The sequence below is a fragment of the Phyllobates terribilis genome, unplaced genomic scaffold, assembly GCF_046119375.1.
Source record: "Phyllobates terribilis strain yellow unplaced genomic scaffold, ASM4611937v1 Scaffold_3__8_contigs__length_932513732, whole genome shotgun sequence".
Taxonomy (NCBI): Eukaryota; Metazoa; Chordata; class Amphibia; order Anura; family Dendrobatidae; genus Phyllobates; species Phyllobates terribilis.
In genome coordinates, this window is record NW_027362763.1 from 886,198,290 (window position 1) to 886,220,917 (window position 22,628).

Below are 22,628 nucleotides of genomic sequence, written 5' to 3' on the forward strand. Positions count from 1 at the left end.
AATAGAAGGAATAGAGAATCACACATAGATTAGATAGATAGAAACATGTCAGTCACATATATAAGAAGTGCAGTGACAGTGTTGATTACTGTACTTGTCATTTAGTGTAAAGGATTTATTTAAAAATATAATAGTGTTTTCATGCACCGTCTCTTTAAAAAAGCCGGCCGGCAATTCAGCAGCGGTACCCGACAATTTATAACAGACAGAATAGAGCATCACACATAGATTAGATAGATAGAAACATGTCAGCCACATATATACGAAGTACAGTGACAGTGTTGCTTACTGTACTTGTCATTTAGCGTAAAGGATTTATCAAAAAAAATAATAGTGTTTTCATGCACTGTCTCTTTAAAAAAGCCGGCCGGCAATTCAGCAGCGGTACCCGACAATTTATAACAGACAGAATAGAGCTTCACACATAGATTAGATAGATAGAAACATGTCAGTCACATATATATGAAGTACAGTGATAGTGTTGGTTACTGTACTTGTCATTTAGTATTAAAATAAAGGATTTATTATTAAAAAAATTGGCGTGGGGTTCCCCTTAATTTTAGGCTCTAGCGGAGGTTAAGCAGACGGCTGGGGCAGATGTTTGAAGCCTGGGAAGGGGGTAATACCCACGGAGCTTCCCAGGCTACTAATATCAGCCCCCAGCTGAATACATAGCCTTTACTAGCTATTAAAATGGGGGACCCCCCCCAAAAAAATGACGTGGGGTCCCCCCTAATTTAATAGCTAGCAAAGGCTAGGCAGACAGCTGGGGGCTGATATTAATAGCCCAGGAAGGGAGCCATGAATATTGGCCCCCTCCCAGGCTAGAAACACCAGCCGTCAGCCGCCCCAGAAATGGCGCATTCATAGGATGCGCCAATTCTGGCACTTAGCCTCGCTCTTCCACGCTGCCCTGGTGCGGTGGCAGGGGGTAATAGGGTTGGGGTTGATGTCAGCTTATAATGCCAGCTGACATCAAGCCCAGGTTAGTAATGGAGAGGCGTCTATAAGACACCCCCATTACTAACCCCATAGTCAAAGTTAAAAAAAACACAGACACCCAGAATAAAGTCCTTTAATTGAAATAAAGACACAATCCTTTATTGTTCTAAATTAAACCATACTTACCGTCACGCCCATTCCAGCTGAAGCCAACGATCTCCTGCAATAAAAGAAAAATAATAAAGCAACCTCATCCTTACCTTTCCATGGTTCCCACGACAGCTTCAGCTCTGCTACATCGAGATGACAGGCTGGACCGCAGCAGAACGCTGCCATCCAGCCTCTCATCCCGCAGACACTGAGAAGCGCAGGCTTGCTTGCGCTGCTCAGCGTCTCTCTGTGACGACATCCAGATGAGCCGAGTTCATGTCCAATGAACTCGGCTCACCTCATGCATGTCACTGACAGCGTGGGAAAATTCTCAAGCTGAAGCGGTGAGTGCAGGAGAATTCTCCCACGCTGTCAGTGACGTGCATAAGGTGAGCTCATGTCCAATGAACTCAGCTCACCTCCTGCACGTCACTGACAGCGTGGGAAAATTCTCCTGCACTCAGCGCTTCAGCGTGAGAATTCTCCCGCTGAAGCGCTGAGTGCAGGAGAATTTTCCCACGCTGTCAGTGACGTGCATAAGGTGAGCTCATGTCCAATGAACTCAGCTCACCTCCTGCACGTCACTGACAGCGTGGGAGAATTCTCCTGCACTCAGCGCTTCAGTGTGAGAATTCTCCCACGCTGAAGCGCTGAGTGCAGGAGAATTTTCCCACGCTGTCAGTGACGTGCATGAGGTGAGCCGAGTTCATTGGACATTAACTCGGCTCATCTGGATGCCCTCACAGAGAGACACTGTGGAGCGCAAGCAAGCCTGCGCTTCTCAGTGTCTGCGGGATGACAGGCTGGATGGCAGCATTCTGCTGCGGTCCAGCCTGTCATCTCGATGTAGCAGAGCTGAAGCTGTCATGGGAACCATGGAAAGGTAAGGATGATGTTGCTTTATTATTTTTCTTTTATTTCAGGAGATCGTTGGCTTCAGCTGGAATGGGCGTGATGGTAAGTATGGTTTAATTTAGAACAATAAAGAATTGTGTGTTTATTTCAATTAAAGGACTTTTTTCTGGGTGTTGTGTTTTTTTTAAATACTTTACTAGAAATTCATGGTGGTCATGTCTAATATTGGCGTGACCTCATGAATTTCGGGCTTAGGGCCAGCTGATAATGCCAAGCTGGCCCTAACCCCTTTATTACCCAGTGAGCCACCGCATCAGGGCCCTGGATGAGTTGGGTACAGCGCCAGAAGATGGCGCTTCTATGAACGCGCCATTTTCTGGGGTGGCTGCGGACTGCAATTTGCAGCGGGGGTGGCCCAGAAAGCTTGGGCCTCCCTGCGCTGCGGATTCCAGCCCCCAGCTGCCTAGTTGTACCTGGCTGGACACAAAAACAGGGCGAAGCCCCACGTCAATTTTCTTTAAATTATTTCATGAAATAATTAAGAAAAAAAGGGCTTCCCTATATTGTTGTGTCCGGCCAGGTACAAATAGGCAGCTGGTGGTTGGGGGCAGCCCGTTCCTGCCTGCTGTACCTGGCTGGACACAAATATAGTGCGAAGCCCCACGTCAATTTTTTTTAAATTATTTCATGAATTTCCTGAAATAATTTAAAAAAATTGAAGTGGGGCTTCGCACTATATTTGTGTCCAGCCAGGTACAGCAGGCAGGAACGGACTGCCCCCAACCACCAGCTGCCTATTTGTACCTGGCCAGACACAACAATATAGGGAAGCCCTTTTTTTCTTAATTATTTCATGAATTTCATGAAATAATTAAAAAAAAAGTACGTGGGGCTTCGCCCTATTTTTGTGTCCAGCCAGGTACAACTAGGCAGCTGGGGGCTGGAATCTGCAGCGCAGGGAGGCCCAAGCTTTCTGGGCCCCCCCCCGCTACAAATTGCAGTCCGCAGCCACCCCGGAAAATGGCGCGTTCATAGAAGCGCCATCTTCTGGCGCTGTACCCAACTCATCCAGGGCCCTGGTGCGGTGGCTCACTGGGTAATAAAGGGGTTAGGGCCAGCTTGGTATTATCAGCTGGCCCCAAGCCCAAAATTCCTGGGGTCACGCCAGTATTAGACATGACCGCCATGAATTTCTAGTAAAGTATTTAAAAAAAACACAACACCCAGAATAAAGTCCTTTAATTGAAATAAAGACACAATTCTTTATTGTTCTAAATTAAACCATACTTACCATCACACCCATTCCAGCTGAAGCCAACGATCTCCTGCAATAAAAGAAAAATAATAAACCAACCTCATCCTTACCTTTCCATGGTTCCCACGACAGCTTCAGCTCTGCTACATCGAGATGACTGGCTGGACCGCAGCAGAACGCTGCCATCCAGTCTGTCATCCCGCAGACACTGAGAAGCGCAGGCATGCTTGCGCTCCTCACTGTCTCGCTGTGACGGCATCCAGATGAGCCGAGGTCATGTCCAATGAACTCGGCTCACCTCATGCACGTCACTGACAGCGTGGGAAAATTCTCACGCTGAAGTGCTGAGTGCAGGAGAATTCTCCCACGCTGTCAGTGATGTGCATGAGGTGAGCTCATGTCCAATGAACTCAGCTCACCTCCTGCACGTCACTGACAGCGTGGGAAAATTCTCCTGCAATCAGCGCTTCAGCGTGAGAATTTTCCCACGCTGTCAGTGACGTGCATGAGGTGAGCCGAGTTCATTGGACATGAACTCGGCTCATCTGGATGTCGTCACAGAGAGACGCTGAGCAGCGCAAGCAAGCCTGCGCTTCTCAGTGTCTGCGGGATGACAGGCTGGATGGCAGCGTTCTGCTGCGGTCCAGCCTGTCATCTCGATGTAGCAGAGCTGAAGCTGTCGTGGGAACCATGGAAAGGTAAGGATGAGGTTGCTTTATTATTTTTCTTTTATTGCAGGAGATCGTTGGCTTCAGCTGGAATGGGCGTGATGGTAAGTATGGTTTAATTTAGAACAATAAAGGATTGTGTCTTTATTTCAATTAAAGGACTTTATTCTGGGTGTTTGTGTTTTTTTTAACTTTGACTATGGGGTTAGTAATGGGGGTGTCTTATAGACGCCTCTCCATTACTAACCTGGGCTTGATGTCAGCTGGCATTATAAGCTGACATCAACCCCAACCCTATTACCCCCTGCCACCGCACCAGGGCAGCGTGGAAGAGCGAGGCTAAGTGCCAGAATTGGCGCATCCTATGAATGCGCCATTTCTGGGGCGGCTGACGGCTGGTGTTTCTAGCCTGGGAGGGGGCCAATATTCATGGCTCCCTTCCTGGGCTATTAATATCAGCCCCCAGCTGTCTGCCTAGCCTTTGCTAGCTATTAAATTAGGGGGGACCCCACGTCATTTTTTTGGGGGGGTCGCCCATTTTAATAGCTAGTAAAGGCTATGTATTCAGCTGGGGGCTGATATTAGTAGCCTGGGAAGCTCCGTGGGTATTACCCCCTTCCCAGGCTTCAAACATCTGCCCCAGCCGTCTGCTTAACCTCCGCTAGAGCCTAAAATTAAGGGGAACCCCACGCCAATTTTTTTAATAATAAATCCTTTATTTTAATACTAAATGACAAGTACAGTAACCAACACTATCACTGTACTTCATATATATGTGACTGACATGTTTCTATCTATCTAATCTATGTGTGATGCTCTATCTTTCTGTTCTAAATTGTCGGGTACCGCTGCTGAATTGCCGGCCGGCTTTTTTAAAGAGACAGTGCATGAAAACACTATTATTTTTTTAAATAAATCCTTTACACTAAATGACAAGTACAGTAAGCAACACTATCACTGTACTTATTATATATGTGACTGACATGTTTCTATCTATCTAATCTATGTGTGAAGCTCTATTCTTTCTGTTCTAAATTGTCGGGTACAGATGCTGAATTGCCGGCCGGCTTTTTTAAAGAGACGGTGCATGAAAACACTAATATTTTTTTTAATAAATCCTTTACACTAAATGACAAGTGCAGTAACCAACACTGTCACTGTGCTTCTTATATGTGTGACTGACATGTTTCTATCTATCTAATCTATGTGTGATGCTCTATTCCTTCTTGTCTAAATTGTCGGGTACCGGTGTATGCCGCTGCTGAATTTGCCGGCCGGCTTTTTTAAAGAGAGTGTCTTCTGAGCAGTTTGTCAGCTTTTGGACACCTTTGCAGGTGTTTTCTATGTGTTTCTATGTGTTTTTGTTTGCCTGCCATTGGTTTTAACGGTGTTCGACGGTGTTCTAAGGTGTTCGACGAACAGTTCGACGAACAGTTCCTCGAACATCCCGGTGTTCGACGAACCGAACCGAACCCGAACACTACGGGGGTGGCTCAACACTAGTATTAACCCCTCATATACCACTGTCCATAGTGACAGCAGCAAGTAAGAAGTTTGTCAAAAGAGATCTCTTTCTTTGCAAGCCCATTGACACCGCCGCAGTGCGATCGCGAGGTGTTGATGACTACTTTGACAACAGGAGGCCAGACAATGGCCTCTATGATTACCATATCCCTAAGCTTATTATATCCTGCCGTGGGTGGGGTCTGTTAGGTTGTTAGTCAACACTGACAGGTTAGATAATGCAATGTACAACATAGATTATACAGGGTATTATGAATGTGATCAAAGGATTGCAGGTCCAAATTCCCATGTGGGACTAGTACTAATAAAAAATATATATATATGTTTAACTGTAAAAAAAATAATAATAATAATTATATATATACAGTATATATATAATCACAAATCTCAGTTTTAATAATTAATAAAGCATAAAAATATCGATACACAGAATAAAGTTAACATATCATTTTTACTGTTTGGCACCAATACAAAATAGTGTGTTCTGCATAAAAAACTTACAGAACTTTGTCTACTGAAAATAATAAAAACTATGGGTATGGTGACCAATATGGCTCAGTAGTGCATTTATTCAGAGAGAGCTATCAACGTTCCGGGGCATGCTCACAGTATAGTGAGCACTGCTGTCAGCGTTGACTGTAGACACTCTGTGCCCGCTCTCATAACTGAAAGCCAGCTTTGGGGAGAAAATAAGTTAATTTTTTCTTAGCAGCCACACTTTCAGTATAGAGGCCAAGAAGCATTGTAACATTATTTACTTACATACTAACACCATATCTGTAGGAAAATAATGTTATCTGAGGTTTAAAGGGGTATTCCCATCTCCAATATCCTATCCCAATATATACTAGATGTAATAATATTAGCAAATATCTCCATTTAGAAATGTAGTATAGTTCTTCTGATTCACTACCCAATGTACAGGGCATTTCAGTAGTTTAGGTATCCATAGTTACAACCACTCATATACTGATAGTTAATTAGCTGTTAGTGGTCGTAACCATGGATACATAAGCTACTGTAATGCTCTGCATGGAGTAAACGAAATATCGAATCAGAAGAACTATACTAAATTTCTAATTGGAGGTATTTTGCTAATTATTACATCTACTACATATTGGGATAGGAACTTGGAGATGGGAATACCCCTTTAAGTCTGTTAACCATTTACAGCTGTCGACTCAGTTTACTGAGTGACTAATCCCTTTCATGGCCATGACTACAACTAAATAAAAAGTATGGCGGGTGAGGCAAGTACCAAGGTATCACTCAAGGCATCACACACAAGGCATCAGAAACAAAAAATATTTAAACGTGTACAAAGCTTGTTTAATAAACAGGCCTACCAATCCAAGCCTACCAATCCAAGCCTACTAATCCAGGCCTACCAATCCAAGCCTACCAATCCAGGCCTACCAATCCAAGTCTACTAATTCAGGCCTACCAATCCAAACCTACCAATCCAGGCCTACCAATCCAAGCCTACCAATTCAGGCCTACCAATCCAAGCCTACCAATCCAGGCCTACCAATCCAGGCCTTCCAATCCAAGCCTACCAATTCAGGCCTACCAACCCAAGCCTACCAATCCAAGCCTACCAATTCAAGCCTACCAATCCAAACCTACCAATCCAGGCCTACCAATCCAAACCTACCAATCCAAACCTACCAATCCAGGCCTATAAATCCAGGCCTACCAATCCAAGCCTACCAATCCAGGCCTACCAATCCAGGCCTACCAATCCAAACCTACCAATCCAAGCCTACCAATCCAAGCCTACCAATCCAAACCTACCAATCCAAGCCTACCAATCCAAAACTACCAATCCAGGCCTACCAATCCAAGCCTACCAATCCAGGTTGTGGCTGGGAACATAAATTCTACCTTCACAACTCTCTAATTCGCTCACACATTTCACCAACTCCAGACCATCTCTGGGCAAAATTTACTACCTATGACTGTACCGTAAACTACAACAATTGGGAGAAATATCCCACCAGTTAACCCTTACAGGATGGAGACAAATGGTGTATGGTAATCTTATGCGTCTCCCTCCTGAAGGTTCGGATGCCACCATTACAGAAGAGATATGTTCCATTAAGAGTACAATATTTGTTCTAAAATGACAGAACATAGTCAAAACGTTATCTGGGTAAGATATAAGTCTCCACAACATACAGAGCATGCCATTTTTTCCATCAGACTCTGTAATAATCTAACAGAAAAATCCTCCATATGAAATCAGAGGCATATACCATATAAAGGTACAGTAGGATCAGAGAGTTCTAATGGTGAAATATTGTGGATCTGTACGACCTGGAGGCTCCATATAGACATAATATGCCCAGAAGAATATGCACGTTAAGAAACAGAATCACTCGCTGATTAAAGGGTTATTCCCATCTTGTAGAAATATGGCGCCTTCACAGGATATGCTCTAAATGTACACCAAATGGGGATCTTAAGAACGGGGCCCCGTTGTGTGTTTTGAGTGGAGAGGTTGTAACAAATGTGAGACTTTCTCCATTGAAAAGTACAGGATTGCCAAGCATATGCTATCGATTTAACATAATTATTAGTGTTGAGCGAGCACTAAAATGCTCGGGTGCTCGAAGCTCGGGCCGAGCTCGCCGTGATACTCGGGTGCTCGACTCGAGCAACGAGCCCAATGTTAGTCTATGGGAGACTCGAGCATTTTTGCGGTGGCACCCCCGGCAGTCTTTTAAAAGCCTAACAAGTGCCCAAAACGATAGTGACAGTGCTCAAATGACATGGGGACAGCATGGGGATCGCCCCAGGAAGCATTTCTGACCCCCAGGTCACTGCTGTCAACAACGTGGTCAGAGGTATTAAGCCACTTTTACAGGCTCACAATAAAACGAAAGTGAAACTTTTTTCCTGTGAAATATGTTAAGGAACATCCTTTCCAGGGAAAAGACTTGTGTATAAGTTAAAATAAATTACCAAAAACAAAAATACTCCTCCACACCTTCGGCTATGTTCACAAGTAGCATTTTTTATGCGTTTTTGCACTTTTGTATTGCTTTCAACTATGACAAATGCATTCACCGGGAAATGTCATTTTAACATTTTACAACCTTATCTGGCCATGTGCTGTGTGACACAAGCATAAAGTGCTGAAAAGACATGGGAACAGCATGGGGAAGACCCCTGGAAGCATCTCTGACTCACAGGTCACTGTCTAAAAGTGTGCCCATCATAAGTGATCCTTGCCGCATCAGAAGATGCAGACTTGCAACTATCCCCATGCAAGTTCTAGTCCCAGGGCAGTGTTCAATTGTACCTCCCCCATTCCTTGCAATATAAGCGCAAGTATGCAGCCTGCCACCCACCCACCCCCAGGCTGCAATACCATACTGCTTGCTTGCTTGAACTTGAAATTGGGCCTTTTAGGCATGTGGAGGCGGAATCTGGCCACCACGTCATGGCTGTGTTGGCGGCCCGGAATCCATACTTAGTCCCCAGCCACCCGGCGGCCGGGTGTCCATACTCAGTCCTCAGCCGCCCCGCGGCCGAGTGTCCACACGGTCCCCAGCTGCCTGTGGGCAGTTGGGTGTCCATAAACAGTCCCCAGCCGCCCCCATTTCTCCTTGGAACATCCCCCCACACACTTTTCTTAGCCCGGCCTGCTTTAGGCAGCATTGGACGAGCCCACCAGAGAACCAGACTCCTCCGGTGGGCCCTGACTTCTCCATCGGTGGAGTTGAGAGTGCCAAGGTGAGGAGCATGATGATGATGACAGAAGTTAGCATCTGCTATGTTTTCTTTTAATGCAAGTGTAAGTGTGCAGCCTGCCACCCACCCACCCCCAGACTGCAATTCATACTGCTAGCTTGCACTTGAAATGGGGCCTTTTAGTTTAGAGGAGGCTGAAGCTGGCCACTACCTCATGCCTGCTTCGGCAGCGAGGTATCCATACTCAGTCCCCAGCCGCCCCTATTTGTCCTGGTGTGCCTTATACATAAGATTAAGCGCGTATACCAAAACATTACCTGTGCCCTCCCCAGTGCATTTAGTGAGAAGGAGAGCCTATTCCGCTGTAGTGTGTGCATGCCAAACCCCTGTTCATGGTACATGCGAAGATGCCTCCCACCTTGCACCTGTCGTTGCAGACTTGCAACTATCCCCATTCAAGTCCTTGTCCCAGGGCAGTGTTCAATTGTACCTCTCCCATTCCTTGCAATGCAAGCGCAAGTATGCAGCCTGCCACCCACCCACCCCAGGCTGCAATACCATACTGCTTGCTTGCTTGCACTTTAAATTGGGCCTTTTAGGCATGTGGAGGCGGAATCTGGCCACCACGCCATGGCTGTGTTGGCGGCCTGGTATCCATACTCAGTCCCCAGCCGCCTGGTGGCCGGGTGTCCCCGCTTGCTCCCCAGCCTCCAGGGGGTGGCCGGGTGTCCATACTCGGTCCCAAGCCACCCCTATTTGTACCGGTAACCTTTCCCACACTTTTCTTAGCCTGGCCTGCTTTAGGGCAGCATTGGCCAAGCCCACCGGACTATCAGACTCCTCCGGTGGGCCCTGGCTTCTCCATCAGGGGAGTTGAGAGTGCCAAGGTGAGGAGCATGATGAGGATGATAGAAGTTAGCATCTGCTTTGTTTTGTTGTAATGCAAGCGCATGTATGTAGTAGCGGCTAGGCCTGAGGAGTTCAGCGTTTTGGCGCATATCCTACCTCCTCCGAGGATTGCTGGATGTTTTCCTGCTACTATCCAAGTTCTATGACTCCCGTTAAAACAAAGCTTCAGGTGATAAATGATGGATGAGGTAGTGGCAAAGGAGAAAGAGCAGGAGGAACAGGGACCATTCACAACAATATCAGGCCAGTCAACCAGATATGTCTTGTAGGATATGTTTCTGTAACAAAAGGAGCGGTTCGGCTACACAGTTATAGGGCATACAGTGAGTGCAATGCCTACCAAAAATTTCGAGGCACTCCAATGCCCCTTGGAAATGACATGGAGGTCAGAGGGCATTAACTAAACCTTTTTTTCCATTTATAGCAACTGGGTCTCCTGTGCACTGTTGGCCTAAGCAGTGAATGGAATGCTTTCCAAAAATTATGAGGTACTGCAATGCCCCTTACAAGAGCCATGTGTGGCACCCCAGGGGTCTGGTCACCACAGTAATAGAGATTACGTCGGAGAGCAAGTGGGAGGTTTCCTGGTCAGGATCCCTTAAACATGCAACATCCTCCTGCCCCAGTCCTGGGAGGGGAGAATTCTGCCCTTATAAACTGGATCTGGGGTGGGGTTGAGTGAGTCACAGAACAGTCAGAGTCAGAGTGAGAGCAAGGGAAAGTAACAGCAAGGAGCTCTGTAGGAGCTAGGAGCTAAAGACCAGGGGCTGGAAGCTGAGCAGAGCTCGCCCTGGCAGAAGACAATAGGAACCGGACAGAGGAGTCCGAAGCTGTGAGGACTTATATATCCAGCAGCAGAAACCAGCCGGCAGGGGATTTCAGGTCCTCTGGCCATAGAAGCCCGGAGGCTCAGTCACAAGCAAGGGAACAGCACTGCCGTCGTGGAGCGGAGGCTAACAGAAGGCCCCAAGTCACCAGCCATACGTGTGAGCACTACACGGTACACTCAGGGACGTGGGCTACTTCTACCCGCTTACAGCAAGGTAGCCAGGAAGAGTGCAGACAGACGGGGAGGCCTACAACTCCACCTGGCCAGGGGAACTCCTGCTTGCTCACAGACTGACCAGGCCTCTTATGCTAGCCAGTTCTCCCAGGAGGGTCTACCTTATAATCATCAGTAAAGACCCTGAACTGCACTGCAAAGACTCTGAGTCATTCCTGCTGCGCTCATGCACCATCACCCCCATCATCCACACTCACTGCCCTGAGGCTATACTCCTCCCGAGGGGAGTTATCCCATTTTATGCTGCGCACACAACACCAGCCTCAGCGGTCTGCCTCGCAGCGGTGGTACTCCCTGACCGCAATCCACGGGTGGCGCAGTCGGACAATTAACCTCAAAACCTAAGAAAGATTGCCACTGGTTTGACCAGCCTGAGCCACGGGACCGGGTCACCGCCACGGAGACTACAGACCCCAGAGACCCGGCACCGGGTATCCCACACAAGTGTACACACGGCCCAGGGGGAGCGTCACATGCAGTACAGCATATTACAAACATAAGTCCCATTATTGGGGAGTGGGTGTCCCATAGTATTTGCTTATGCCTTGCAAGCAAAAGCTGCCAAAAATTAGGACGGAGCAACTTGCAATGCCCCTTACAAGAGCCATGCAGTACAGCATATTACAAACATAAGTCCCATTATTGGGGAGTGGGTCTCCCATAGTATTTGCTTATGCTTTCCCAGCAAAAGCTGCCAAAAATTAGGACGGAGCAACTTGCAATGCCCCTTACAAGAGCCATGCAGTAGAGCATATTACAAACATAAGTCCCATTATTGAGGAGTGGGTCTCCCATAGTATTTGCTTATGCTTTCTCAGCAAAAGCTGCCAAAAATTAGGACGGAGCAACTTGCAATGCCCCTTACAAGAGCCATGCAGTACAGCATATTACAAACATAAGTCCCATTATTGGGGAGTGGGTCTCCCATAGTATTTGCTTATGCTTTCCCTGCAAAAGCTGCCAAAAATTAGGACGGAGCAACTTGCAATGCCCCTTACAAGAGCCATGCAGTACAGCATATTACAAACATAAGTCCCATTATTGGGGAGTGGGTGTCCCATGGTATTTGCTTATGCTTTCCCAGCAAAAGCTGCCAAAAATTAGGACGGAGGAACTTGCAATGCTGGCACCCTGGTGGTATAGTGGTGGTGGAGGCTGAGGATAAGGAGAAGAAGATTAAACAGCCGAAACGAGGAAGCGTATACCCATGTGTGGGTGTGAAGCGGTGCATGTGAATACACCTCCCGAAATAACACAGTGGATTTGACTTTATGTTACTCTGCTGTCATTTGGTGGTGATGAGAAGTCTGGCCCAATCCAGCCCTTGTTCATTTTGATAAGGGTCAGCTTGTCAGCATTGTCAGTTGACAGGCGAGTGCGCTTATCAGTTATAATTCCCCCAGCTCCGATAACACGCTAGCGGCAGGGCAGGCCAGGACCTCCAAGGCGTAAAGAGCGAGTTCATTCCAAGTGTCCAGCTTGGATACCCAATAATTAAAAGGCACAGAGGAATCACGGAGGACGCTGGTACGATCGTCAAGGTACTCCCTCACCATCTTTTGAAACTTTCCACTCCTTGTGAGAGTACCCCGCGCCTCAGGGCCTGTAAGCTGGGCGAGTGTCAGAAAACTGTCCCAGAATGTTGACAGTGTTCCCCTGCCTCTGCTGGATTGGAGTTGCATCTCTCTCGCCTGTACGCCTTGGTTGGGCAACGAACTGTGACCTCTGCCGCTAGCGTGTTCAGATGGGAATTTTTTTAAGAGTTCTGCAGCAAGGGCCTTCTGGTATTGCCCCATTTTTGTAGACCTCTCCACCTCAGGAATAAGAGAGTGAAAGTTCTCCTTGTAGCAGGGGTCTACAAGTGTCACCAACCAGTAATGACTGTCACCCAACATTTTGACAACGCGAGGGTCACGGTTAAGGCAGCGTAACATAAAGTCAGCCATGCGTGCCAGACTGGTAACGGGCAAGATTTCCGTGTCCTCACCAAGATGACGACTGACCATGCTCTCCTCCTCCTCCTCCTCCTCTTCCTCCTCCCCCCTGTCCTCAGGCCACCGACGCTGAACCGACGGTATGACACTTGTACAGGTACTACCGTCTACAGCGCATGATAGCAGCTCCTGTTCTTCCTCCTCCTCCTCTCCCTCATTGTCCCCCAATGCACGTTGGGATGAGATGAGGCTGGGCTGTGTGTAATCGCCCACTACGGCTTCTTGATCCATCTCATCATACTCTGGCTGCAATGCCTCCTCTTTAATTCTCTGCAGAGAGCGTTGCAAAAGACAGACAAGTGGGATGCTGACACTAATGATGGCGTCATCGTCACTCACCATCTTGGTGGCCTTCTCAAAGTTTGTCAGGATGGTACATATGTCAGACATCCAGGTCCACTCCTGAGGTCTTATGTGTGGAGTCTGACCTGAATATCGACGGCCTTGTTGCAGCTGGTACTCCACAACTGCTCTCTTCTGCTCACTAATCCTTTGCAACATGTGGAGGGTAGAGTTCCAACGTGTGGGGACATCACACACCAGTCGGTGTGCCGGAAGCTGCAAACGCTGCTGCAACACAGCAAGGGCGGCGGAAGCTGTAGCCGACTTGCGAAAATGAGCTGATAGGCGGCGTACTTTCACGAGCAGATCTGGCAACTCGGGGTATGATTTAAGAAACCGCTGAACCACGAGGTTAAGCACATGAGCCAGGCATGGTACGTGTGTGATCTCACCTCGCCTCAGAGCCGTCACCAGGTTACGGCCATTGTCACACACGACCATGCAGGGATGTAGGTTCAGCGGTCTCAGCCACAGATCTGCCTGCTCTTTCACAGCTGTCCACAACTCACAAGCAGTGTGAGGTTTATCACCTAAGCTTATGAGTTTCAGCACAGCCTGTTGCCGCTTGGCGGAGGCAGTACTGCAATGCTTCCAGCTTGTAACTGATGTGGTAATATCTGAGATGGAGGCTGAACATGAGGAGGAGGAGGAGGATGCGCAGGAGCTGTACACTGTGGGGGCAACTCTGACTGACATAGGGCCCGCAATCCTCGGTGTGGGGAGGATGTGTTCCGTCCCAAGGTCCGACTGGGTCCCAGCTTCCACTATGTTTACCCAGTGTGCCGTCAGAGAGATGTACCGTCCCTGGCCACAAGCACTTGTCCACGTGTCCATTGTCAGGTGGACTCTCCCAGTAACTGCGTTGTTGAGGGCACGGCAGATGCTTTGGGACACGTGCTTGTGTAGTGCGGGGATGGCACACCGGGCAAAATAGTGTCGGCTGGGGACCGAGTACCGAGGGACGGCCACCGCCATAAGATTGCGGAAGGATTCCGTCTCCACCAGCCTAAAAGGCAGCATTTCCAATGCAAGCAGTCGTGAAATGTGCGAATTTAGGACTGTGGCCTGTGGGGCGTAAGCTGCCAATTTCCGCTTTCGTTCAAAGGTCTGGGATATGGACAATTGAACGCTGCAGTGGGACGTGGACGTGGACGTTGATGCTGTTTCTTGAGAAACTGCCATAACAAGTGAAGACTGAGAGGAGGGGGCATCTTTACATGCAGTATGGACAGGGGATTGCCTTGCACACACAACAGGGGGTTCTATTGCACGCACAACAGTGGAAGAAGCAGTGGTGACACCCGCTGACACTGGTCGTGGACCCTGGGTTTCGCCCCACAAAGTCGGGTGCTATGCTGCCATGTGCCTGATCATGCTGGTGGTGGTCAGGCTGGTAGTTTTGTCACCCCTGCTGATGCTGGCATGGCAGGTGGAACATATGGCCTTTTTGGGGTTATCAGCAGAGTCTTTAAAAATTTTCCAGACTCTGGAAGACCTACCGCTTGTACTGGCAACGTCCCTCGTGTTGGTGTTACGGGGAACGGTTGCCTGCCTTCTGTCTGCGGCCACCACACTGCTTCTTCCTGCCTGTTGGGGTACTCTGCCTCCCTCCCCCTGTGTGCTGCTGGCCTCACTCTGCATGTCCTCCTTCCACGTTGGGTCAGTTACTAGATCATCCACCACCTCCTCCTCTTCCACTTGCGCACCACGATCCTCCTCCTCACTTCCTGGCAATTGTGTCTCGTCATCGTCCACCTCTTGTGACAGATTGCCAATGTCGACTTCCTGTGGCCGTGGCTGTTCAAATATTTGGGCATCGCAACATGGGATCTCCTCTTCTACCACTTCAAGCGTATCAGGCGAGGGGCCCAAATATGGAAATGGACCAGTGAACAGCTCTTCAGAGTGTCCAAGTGTGGGATCACTTGCTGTCTGACGACACTCGGCATGGTGGGAGGAAGGAGCATCAGGGTGAGGAGGAGTATGCGGTTGAGACTCACGGCTACTAAGAGTTGACCGTGTGGAAGACAGACCGGAGGTGGTGGTGCCCAGGTAACTGGAAGTATTGTCTGCTATCCAATTAATAACCTGTTCACACTGATCAGTTCTCAATACTGGTGTTGTTCTGTGCTTCCCTAGTAATTCGGTCAAGAAGTGGGAGCGAGAAGATGTGGCTGTTGGTTGTGGCACATTTTCACCTTGGCCACGGCCCCGTCCTCTGCACGAGCCATCACCAGAACATCCACTTCCACGTCCCTTGCCACGCGCCTTGCCCATTGTAAATGAAGTAAAATAGCTTACACTTGCACTATCAATGGAAAAAGGGTAATAAAGAGTAGATTAGAACCGTGGAAGAGGAAAACCACAGTTATTGTTTACTGGGGTATACCACACTTTTTTAAATAGAGATATTTGCGGCTGAACAGTGAGCGACACACTCAAACTGCTTTTTTTTTAGATACCAAAGGCCCAAAACTGGATAGTACAGCGATTTGACCCGTGGAACTGCAAAACCACACTGGGATGTTGGGCCTACACAAGACTATTTTCAACAGATATATTTTTGTGTCACAACAGTCAGGAGACACTACTGTTTTTCTTTGCGGAAAAAACTACCAAAACCTGAATAATAGAGATTTTTTACCGTGGAACAGCAAAACCACAGTTATAATTTACTGGTGTATACCAGGCTTTTTAAAATATATATATATTTGCGGCTGAACAGTGAGCGACACACTCAAACTGTTTTTTTTAGATACAAATGGCCCAAAAGTGGATAATACAGAGGTTTGTACCGTGGAACTGCAAAACCACACTTGTATTTCTCGGGCCTACACCAGACTATTTTCAACAGATATATTTGTGTCTGAAAAATCAGGGAGACACTATTTTTTCTTTTTTTTTTTTACAGCAAAAAATGCAAAAAGCAGGATAATAGAGATTTTTTTACCGTGGAACAGCAAAAGCACACTTCTGTCTCTCTGGCCTACACCAGACTATTTTCAACAGATATATTTGTGTCTGAAAAATCAGGGAGACACTATTATTATTCTTATACAGCAAAAAATGCCAAAAACAGGATAATAGAGATGTTTTACCGTGGAACATCAAAACCACAGTAATAATTTACTGGTGTATACCAGGCTTTTTAAAATATATATATATTTGCGGCTGAACAGTGAGCGACACACTCAAATTGTTTTTTTTAGATACAAATGGCCCAAAAGTGGATAATACAGAGGTTTGTACCATGGAACTGCAAAACCACACTTGTATTTCTCGGGCCTACACCAGACTATTTTCAACAGATATATTTGTGTCTGAAAAATCAGGGAGACACTATTTTATCTTTTTTTTTTTACAGCAAAAAATGCAAAAAGCAGGATAATAGAGATTTTTTTACCGTGGAACAGCAAAAGCACACTTCTGTCTCTCTGGCCTACACCAGACTATTTTCAACAGATATATTTGTGTCTGAAAAATCAGGGAGACACTATTATTATTCTTATACAGCAAAAAATGCCAAAAACAGGATAATAGAGATGTTTTACCGTGGAACATCAAAACCACAGTAATAATTTACTGGTGTATACCAGGCTTTTTAAAATATATATATATTTGCGGCTGAACAGTGAGCGACACACTCAAACTGTTTTTTTTAGATACAAATGGCCCAAAAGTGGATAATACAGAGGTTTGTACCATGGAACTGCAAAACCACACTTGTATTTCTCGGGCCTACACCAGACTATTTTCAACAGATATATTTGTGTCTGAAAAATCAGGGAGACACTATTTTTTTTTTTTTTTACAGCAAAAAATGCAAAAAGCAGGATAATAGAGATTTTTTATCGTGGAACAGTAAAAGCACACTTCTGTCTCTCTGGCTTACACCAGACTATTTTCAACAGATATATTTGTGTCTGAAAAATCAGGGAGACACTATTATTATTTTTATACAGCAAAAAATGCCAAAAACAGGATAATAGAGATGTTTTACCGTGGAACATCAAAACCACAGTAATAATTTACTGGTGTATACCAGGCTTTTTAAAATATATATATATTTGCGGCTGAACAGTGAGCGACACACTCAAACTGTTTTTTTTAGATACAAATGGCCCAAAAGTGGATAATACAGAGGTTTGTACCATGGAACTGCAAAACCACACTTGTATTTCTCGGGCCTACACCAGACTATTTTCAACAGATATATTTGTGTCTGAAAAATCAGAGGCGCACTTTTTTTTGGGGGTGGGGGGGGCACCAAAAGGTTAATAAGATAGGTATTTGTACATTGTGAAGGAGGAAAAAAAAAAGAGGATTTAGATAAAAAAAAAGGATTTTTCATGGCCCCCGGGACCTGGAGCTAAGTCCAGCAATTTCAGCAACAGGAGCAGCACACAGGACTGTAATGCAGCGTTTGCTGGTATAACCACTGCGTCTCCTATACAGCCTGCCTGCCTGCCTGATATACCTGGGATGGATATTAGTCCTGAGAAGGACTGTTTGTTTGATCTGGCAGCCTTTACAGACCCTACACTACCTATTTTGCAGGATATATCTCTCCCTAAATCAGCAGCGCTGTCCCTACACTGTCTGATCCGGAGCGACTGTGTCCAAGATGGCGGCGCCCGGTTTTAAATACTCGAGGTGACGCTGTGCGGCCAGCCAATCACTGTAATGCCCACAAACAACATGGCTGCGGCATTACAGTGACTGGCTGGCAATACCTGCATGTTCATTGGCTCTGTAAAGAGTGCCAAACATGCAGGGCGGAGACCCGAGCTCCCGCCCGAGTAACCCGGAAATGCTCGGTGCTTGCCGAACATCCCGAGTAGCGTGATGCTCGGGCGAGTACCGAGCAGTGTTGAGCATGTTCGCTCAACACTAATAATTATACAAGATGCAAATAACCCTTTAAGAAGTGGGCTGCTATATATTTTCTAATGACCCTGTCTGATTTTAGGAATGACATGGGAACTTGCTGCCATCCATTTGAACAGTGTTTCTTAATATTTGTAGGCCACATACCTGCTACTTAATGAGGACCTGTCACCACGTCAAAATTGACCAGTCTTGTCTTATTTTATCCCTCCTGAGTATGGCAATTTTTGCTTTTTTTTAAATCTGTCATATGGTTCCAGAGATATGGGCCTTTTTATTTAATGCTAATTTTATGGTCTTTATCAAGGGATCATGCCTTTAGGCTGCTCTGCTAAATTCCCCTTTGAGCAACACCCCCTTGGTAAAGACCTAAACAATCAGTCCTAAATAAAAACTCCTAAACGAAAAGGACATAGAATGAAAAAAATTCACAGAAAAAAGTCAGCCGTATTTACCAACACCAGGATACAATATTAATGAACAGCAGGATACAGCTGCCCCATGATAAAGGCAGAGGCAGCACAAAGTGCTGATGAAACAACCACTCCCAAACCTATCAAAGGAGGGGGTGGCTGCCTAAGAATTATAAATGCACATGGATAAGGCTTGCACACAGATAAGCATAGTGCACAGTGTCTGGCATACACCCTATTAGTGACCAGATTAAAAGAAAAAAGGAGAATACTGAGTGAAGCAGCAGCAATAAAATAAAAGCAAAAACAGGCCACTTTTGACACGTGACAAGTTCTCTTTAAATAAATGACATCAAAGTACATTCAAGTCTAGGCTCATATATCATGCTTCACATTAAACTCACAACATTAGGACGATGCATGTAATCCCCTGGGGTACTGGTACCACATATAGAAAAGCTAGGAACTAGTGTGATATAATATCTCCACAGCAATACAATATTTAGCAAGAACACTGGAGACCCAGTGGATAAATAAAAAGACCCCAAAATTCTATTGTATTCTCTTACTGGTGGAATTATTGTTGATCTAGTGAACATTTCAGCGTTTGGTGTCACTTTGTTCACTTAGTTGACTCCATGCTTTTTCAGAACTGTTAAAAATCAACCAGGTCATATTAAACTTGTTGCTTTTTTCACAAGAGGTTAATTTCTTAGCTTATCCCAGGGTGTTCCCATTAAACATCCATTTTGTGCCAATATTTGCTTTATGGGGCGTTAATCCAATGAGATGTGCCATATTCTCAATAAATGGCCGGGAAATAATGTTGCTGTTGTCCCTGAATTCACTTTTCTTAACACAGAGGACACACGACCCCGAAAATCACTAACTGTTCACTGTTTTTTCTAGGTGATGTTGGAGACTGGAAAAATCACTTCTCAGAAGCTCAAAGCAAAGAAATGGATGAAAAATTTGAAGAGTGTTTAGCAGGAACCAAACTTGGAGAAATGCTGAAGTATTCTGTCCACTGTAAATGGTGAAACTGTAACGCGGTACAATAAATGTCTTCTATTCATCTGGATCCTTTATACTGTCTTTTTATGAATTCAGATACTGATATCTTTGGTATCCTGTTTACGGTGCCAAGTATTACACTTTTCGGAACTCCTATGGTATAATGCTATGTCATATACACTGTGTTCCAAATTATTATGCAAATAATATTTTCTCAGATTTTCCCAAATTACCTATATGAATTGCAGTCATTGTAATTTTCCAGTCAAATTACTATTAGAGTACAATTGAAAGGTTTTTGTACAAACTGCCTATGATAACAGTATATTTTTAAAAAAATAAAAAACTCAAACTGCACTCAAAATGCATGTTCCAAATTATTATGCACAGCAGAGTTTTCAACCTTTTCATTTTAATAAAGAACAAAAATATGGTCATTTTTGAAATTATAAGCATTAGCAGGTTATTACAAACTGAAATCAAACAGTTTTCAACTCAAAACTTTATTCTAGGTGATGTTACATTTGCACATAGGACCGCTTGTTCGAAAGGAGCTTCTGAACTCTCTCGTCCATTGAATTTGTCAGGTTTTGGATGGTTTCTGCTTCAATTGTTTTGCATGAGGACAGAATACCCTCCCAGAGCTGTTGCTTAGATGTGAACTGCCTCCTGCCATCATAGACACTCCTTTTGATGATGCTCCAGAGGTTCTCAATGGGGTTGAGGTCAGGGGAGCATGGGGGCCACACCATAAGTTTGTCCCCTTTTATGCCCATAGCAGCCAGAGATGCAGATGTGTTATGTGCAGCATGAGACAGGGCCTTCAAATCACATATCCAAGCCCTTTCCACTTCCTGCCAACTCCAACTCAAAAACATCTCCTGGATCCGCACATTCCTCAACCACGAATCTGCAAAAACACTAGTGCACGTCCTCATTATCTCCCACCTCGACTACTGCAACCTCCTGCTCTGTGGCCTCCCTTCTAACACTCTCGCACCCCTCCAATCTATCCTAAACTCTGCTGCCCGACTAATCCACCTGTCCCCCCGCTATTCCCCGGCCTCTCCTCTCTGTCAAACATTTCACTGGCTCCCCATTACCCAAAGACTTCAGTTCAAAACCCTGACCATGGCATACAAAGCCATCCACAACCTGTCTCTTCCTTATATCTCTGACCTAGTCTCCCGATACTTACCTACATGCAACCTCCGATCCTCACAAGATCTCCTTCTCTACTCCCCTCTTATCTACTCTTCTCACAATCGTATACAAGATTTCTCCTGTGCATCCCCCCTACTCTGGAACTCCGTACCCCAACACATCAGACTCTCGCCTATCACGGAAACCTTCAAAAGGAACCTGAAGACCCACCTCTTCCGACAAGCCTACAACCTACAGTAACCTTCGCTCCACCCTACCACTGCACGACCAGCTCTACCCTCACCTACTGTATCCTCACCCATCCCTTGTAGATTGTGAGCCCTCGCGGGCAGGGTCCTCTCTCCTCCTGTACCAGTCGCTGACTTGTATTGTTCAGAATTTATTGTAATTCTTTGTGCTATGTATATCCCTTTCACATGTAAAGCGCCATGGAATAAATGGCGCTATAATAATAAATAATAATAATATGTATCCATAATGAAAGAAGATGACTCTATGACTGTTGTCTTGCTCTATGCTGGGCTCTTGCACAGCCTAGCATCCACGGCGCGCTTTCCCAATGAATGCATGAGAGGGAAAATGCGCGGTGGATGCTGGGCTGTGATGCACGGGGAAACCCCGGCCACAGCCCTTCAATCAGCGGTGAGCGCCTCACTGAGTCACACGTGGCTGCAGCGGGAACTTGACGTGACATCAGAGGATGTCAGAGCCGGCTACAGCCGAGGGTCACATGATGCCTGTGAGTGGCCAGTGAGAGACACACAGCAGAAGGTATTTATAAAAACACTTATCTCTACCGTTTAAATACATTGGGGCATTTTATATAGTAGTGGACAACCTCTTTAATGGTGTATTTAGTGTATTTAGTAGAGATGAGCGTTGTTCTACTCGAACTGTTCGCCAATCTCAAATTCGAGCTGTTTTGGGCGGTGTTCGAGCCGGTCGGCGAACACGAACAATTTGAGAAAAATTCGGCTGTTCGAGGTTATGTTCGATAACTGTTCGTGCACCAAAATCATAACTGGATTTTTTCTCAGTAATGATGAAAATTAATGTTAATACGCAGTTTGAGTGTACAGCGGGGCGGGGGGAGGGGCAGGGGATGGATCTCTGCAGGAACAATGAAGATCTCCATTTTTTTTCTCTTTCCCGCATTTGCAGTGGGGAGGTGCAATCTGTCAGCCTATCAGCAGCGCACATGTAGCACCCTGAGGATTCGGCTGCTACAGGGGTATTGCACCTCAGCCAGAGGTGTGATATTCCACTCCCGGGTAAGGATGGAGTGTGGAACTGAGCTCGGTAGGCTTCATGCACTACACACATCCCATTTCCGAGGAGCAGACCAACGGTACTCCCACTTAGAAATGTGCAGGTACGACCGAGTCTGTTCCTGGCTGGAGTGGGAGGGGGGGTGGTACATCCCAAGTAGTGTAGGGGCAGATAGGGGGAGCAGCCTGGGTAAAGATAGGAGCTCATTGGGTGCTGGTCACCTGAGCTCACACATAGAGGGAGTATATAAGGTGGGCACCATCTTAGATCAGGGTCAGTCTGTGAGAGGTCAGTCTTTCAGAGCAAGAAGCAGAGGAGCAGAGCAGCCCCAGAGAGAGAGAGAGGAGAAAGCAAGAAAGACCCAGAGGGGACAAAGAGAGGACTCTGAGAACCCAAATTCAATCCCCGGGTGAAGAGTCGGCAATAGGGTACCGGATCCCAAACTGGTGGGGGCAAAAGCACACCCTAGCCAGAGACCGGAGG

General features: G+C 46.2%; 1 protein-coding gene across 1 annotated transcript in view; it reads left to right on the forward strand.

The window, feature by feature from the left end:
- LOC141257755 (sulfotransferase 6B1-like) overlaps window positions 1–21,362 on the forward strand; it is a 117,022-nt gene extending 95,660 nt beyond the window's left edge. The window contains exon 7 of the mRNA XM_073672685.1: window positions 19,608–21,362. Within this exon, the coding sequence (XP_073528786.1) occupies window positions 19,608–19,738 (131 nt within the window). The 3' untranslated portion in view covers window positions 19,739–21,362. The remainder of the gene's footprint in view (window positions 1–19,607) is intronic.
- Window positions 21,363–22,628: the final 1,266 nt, after the last annotated feature.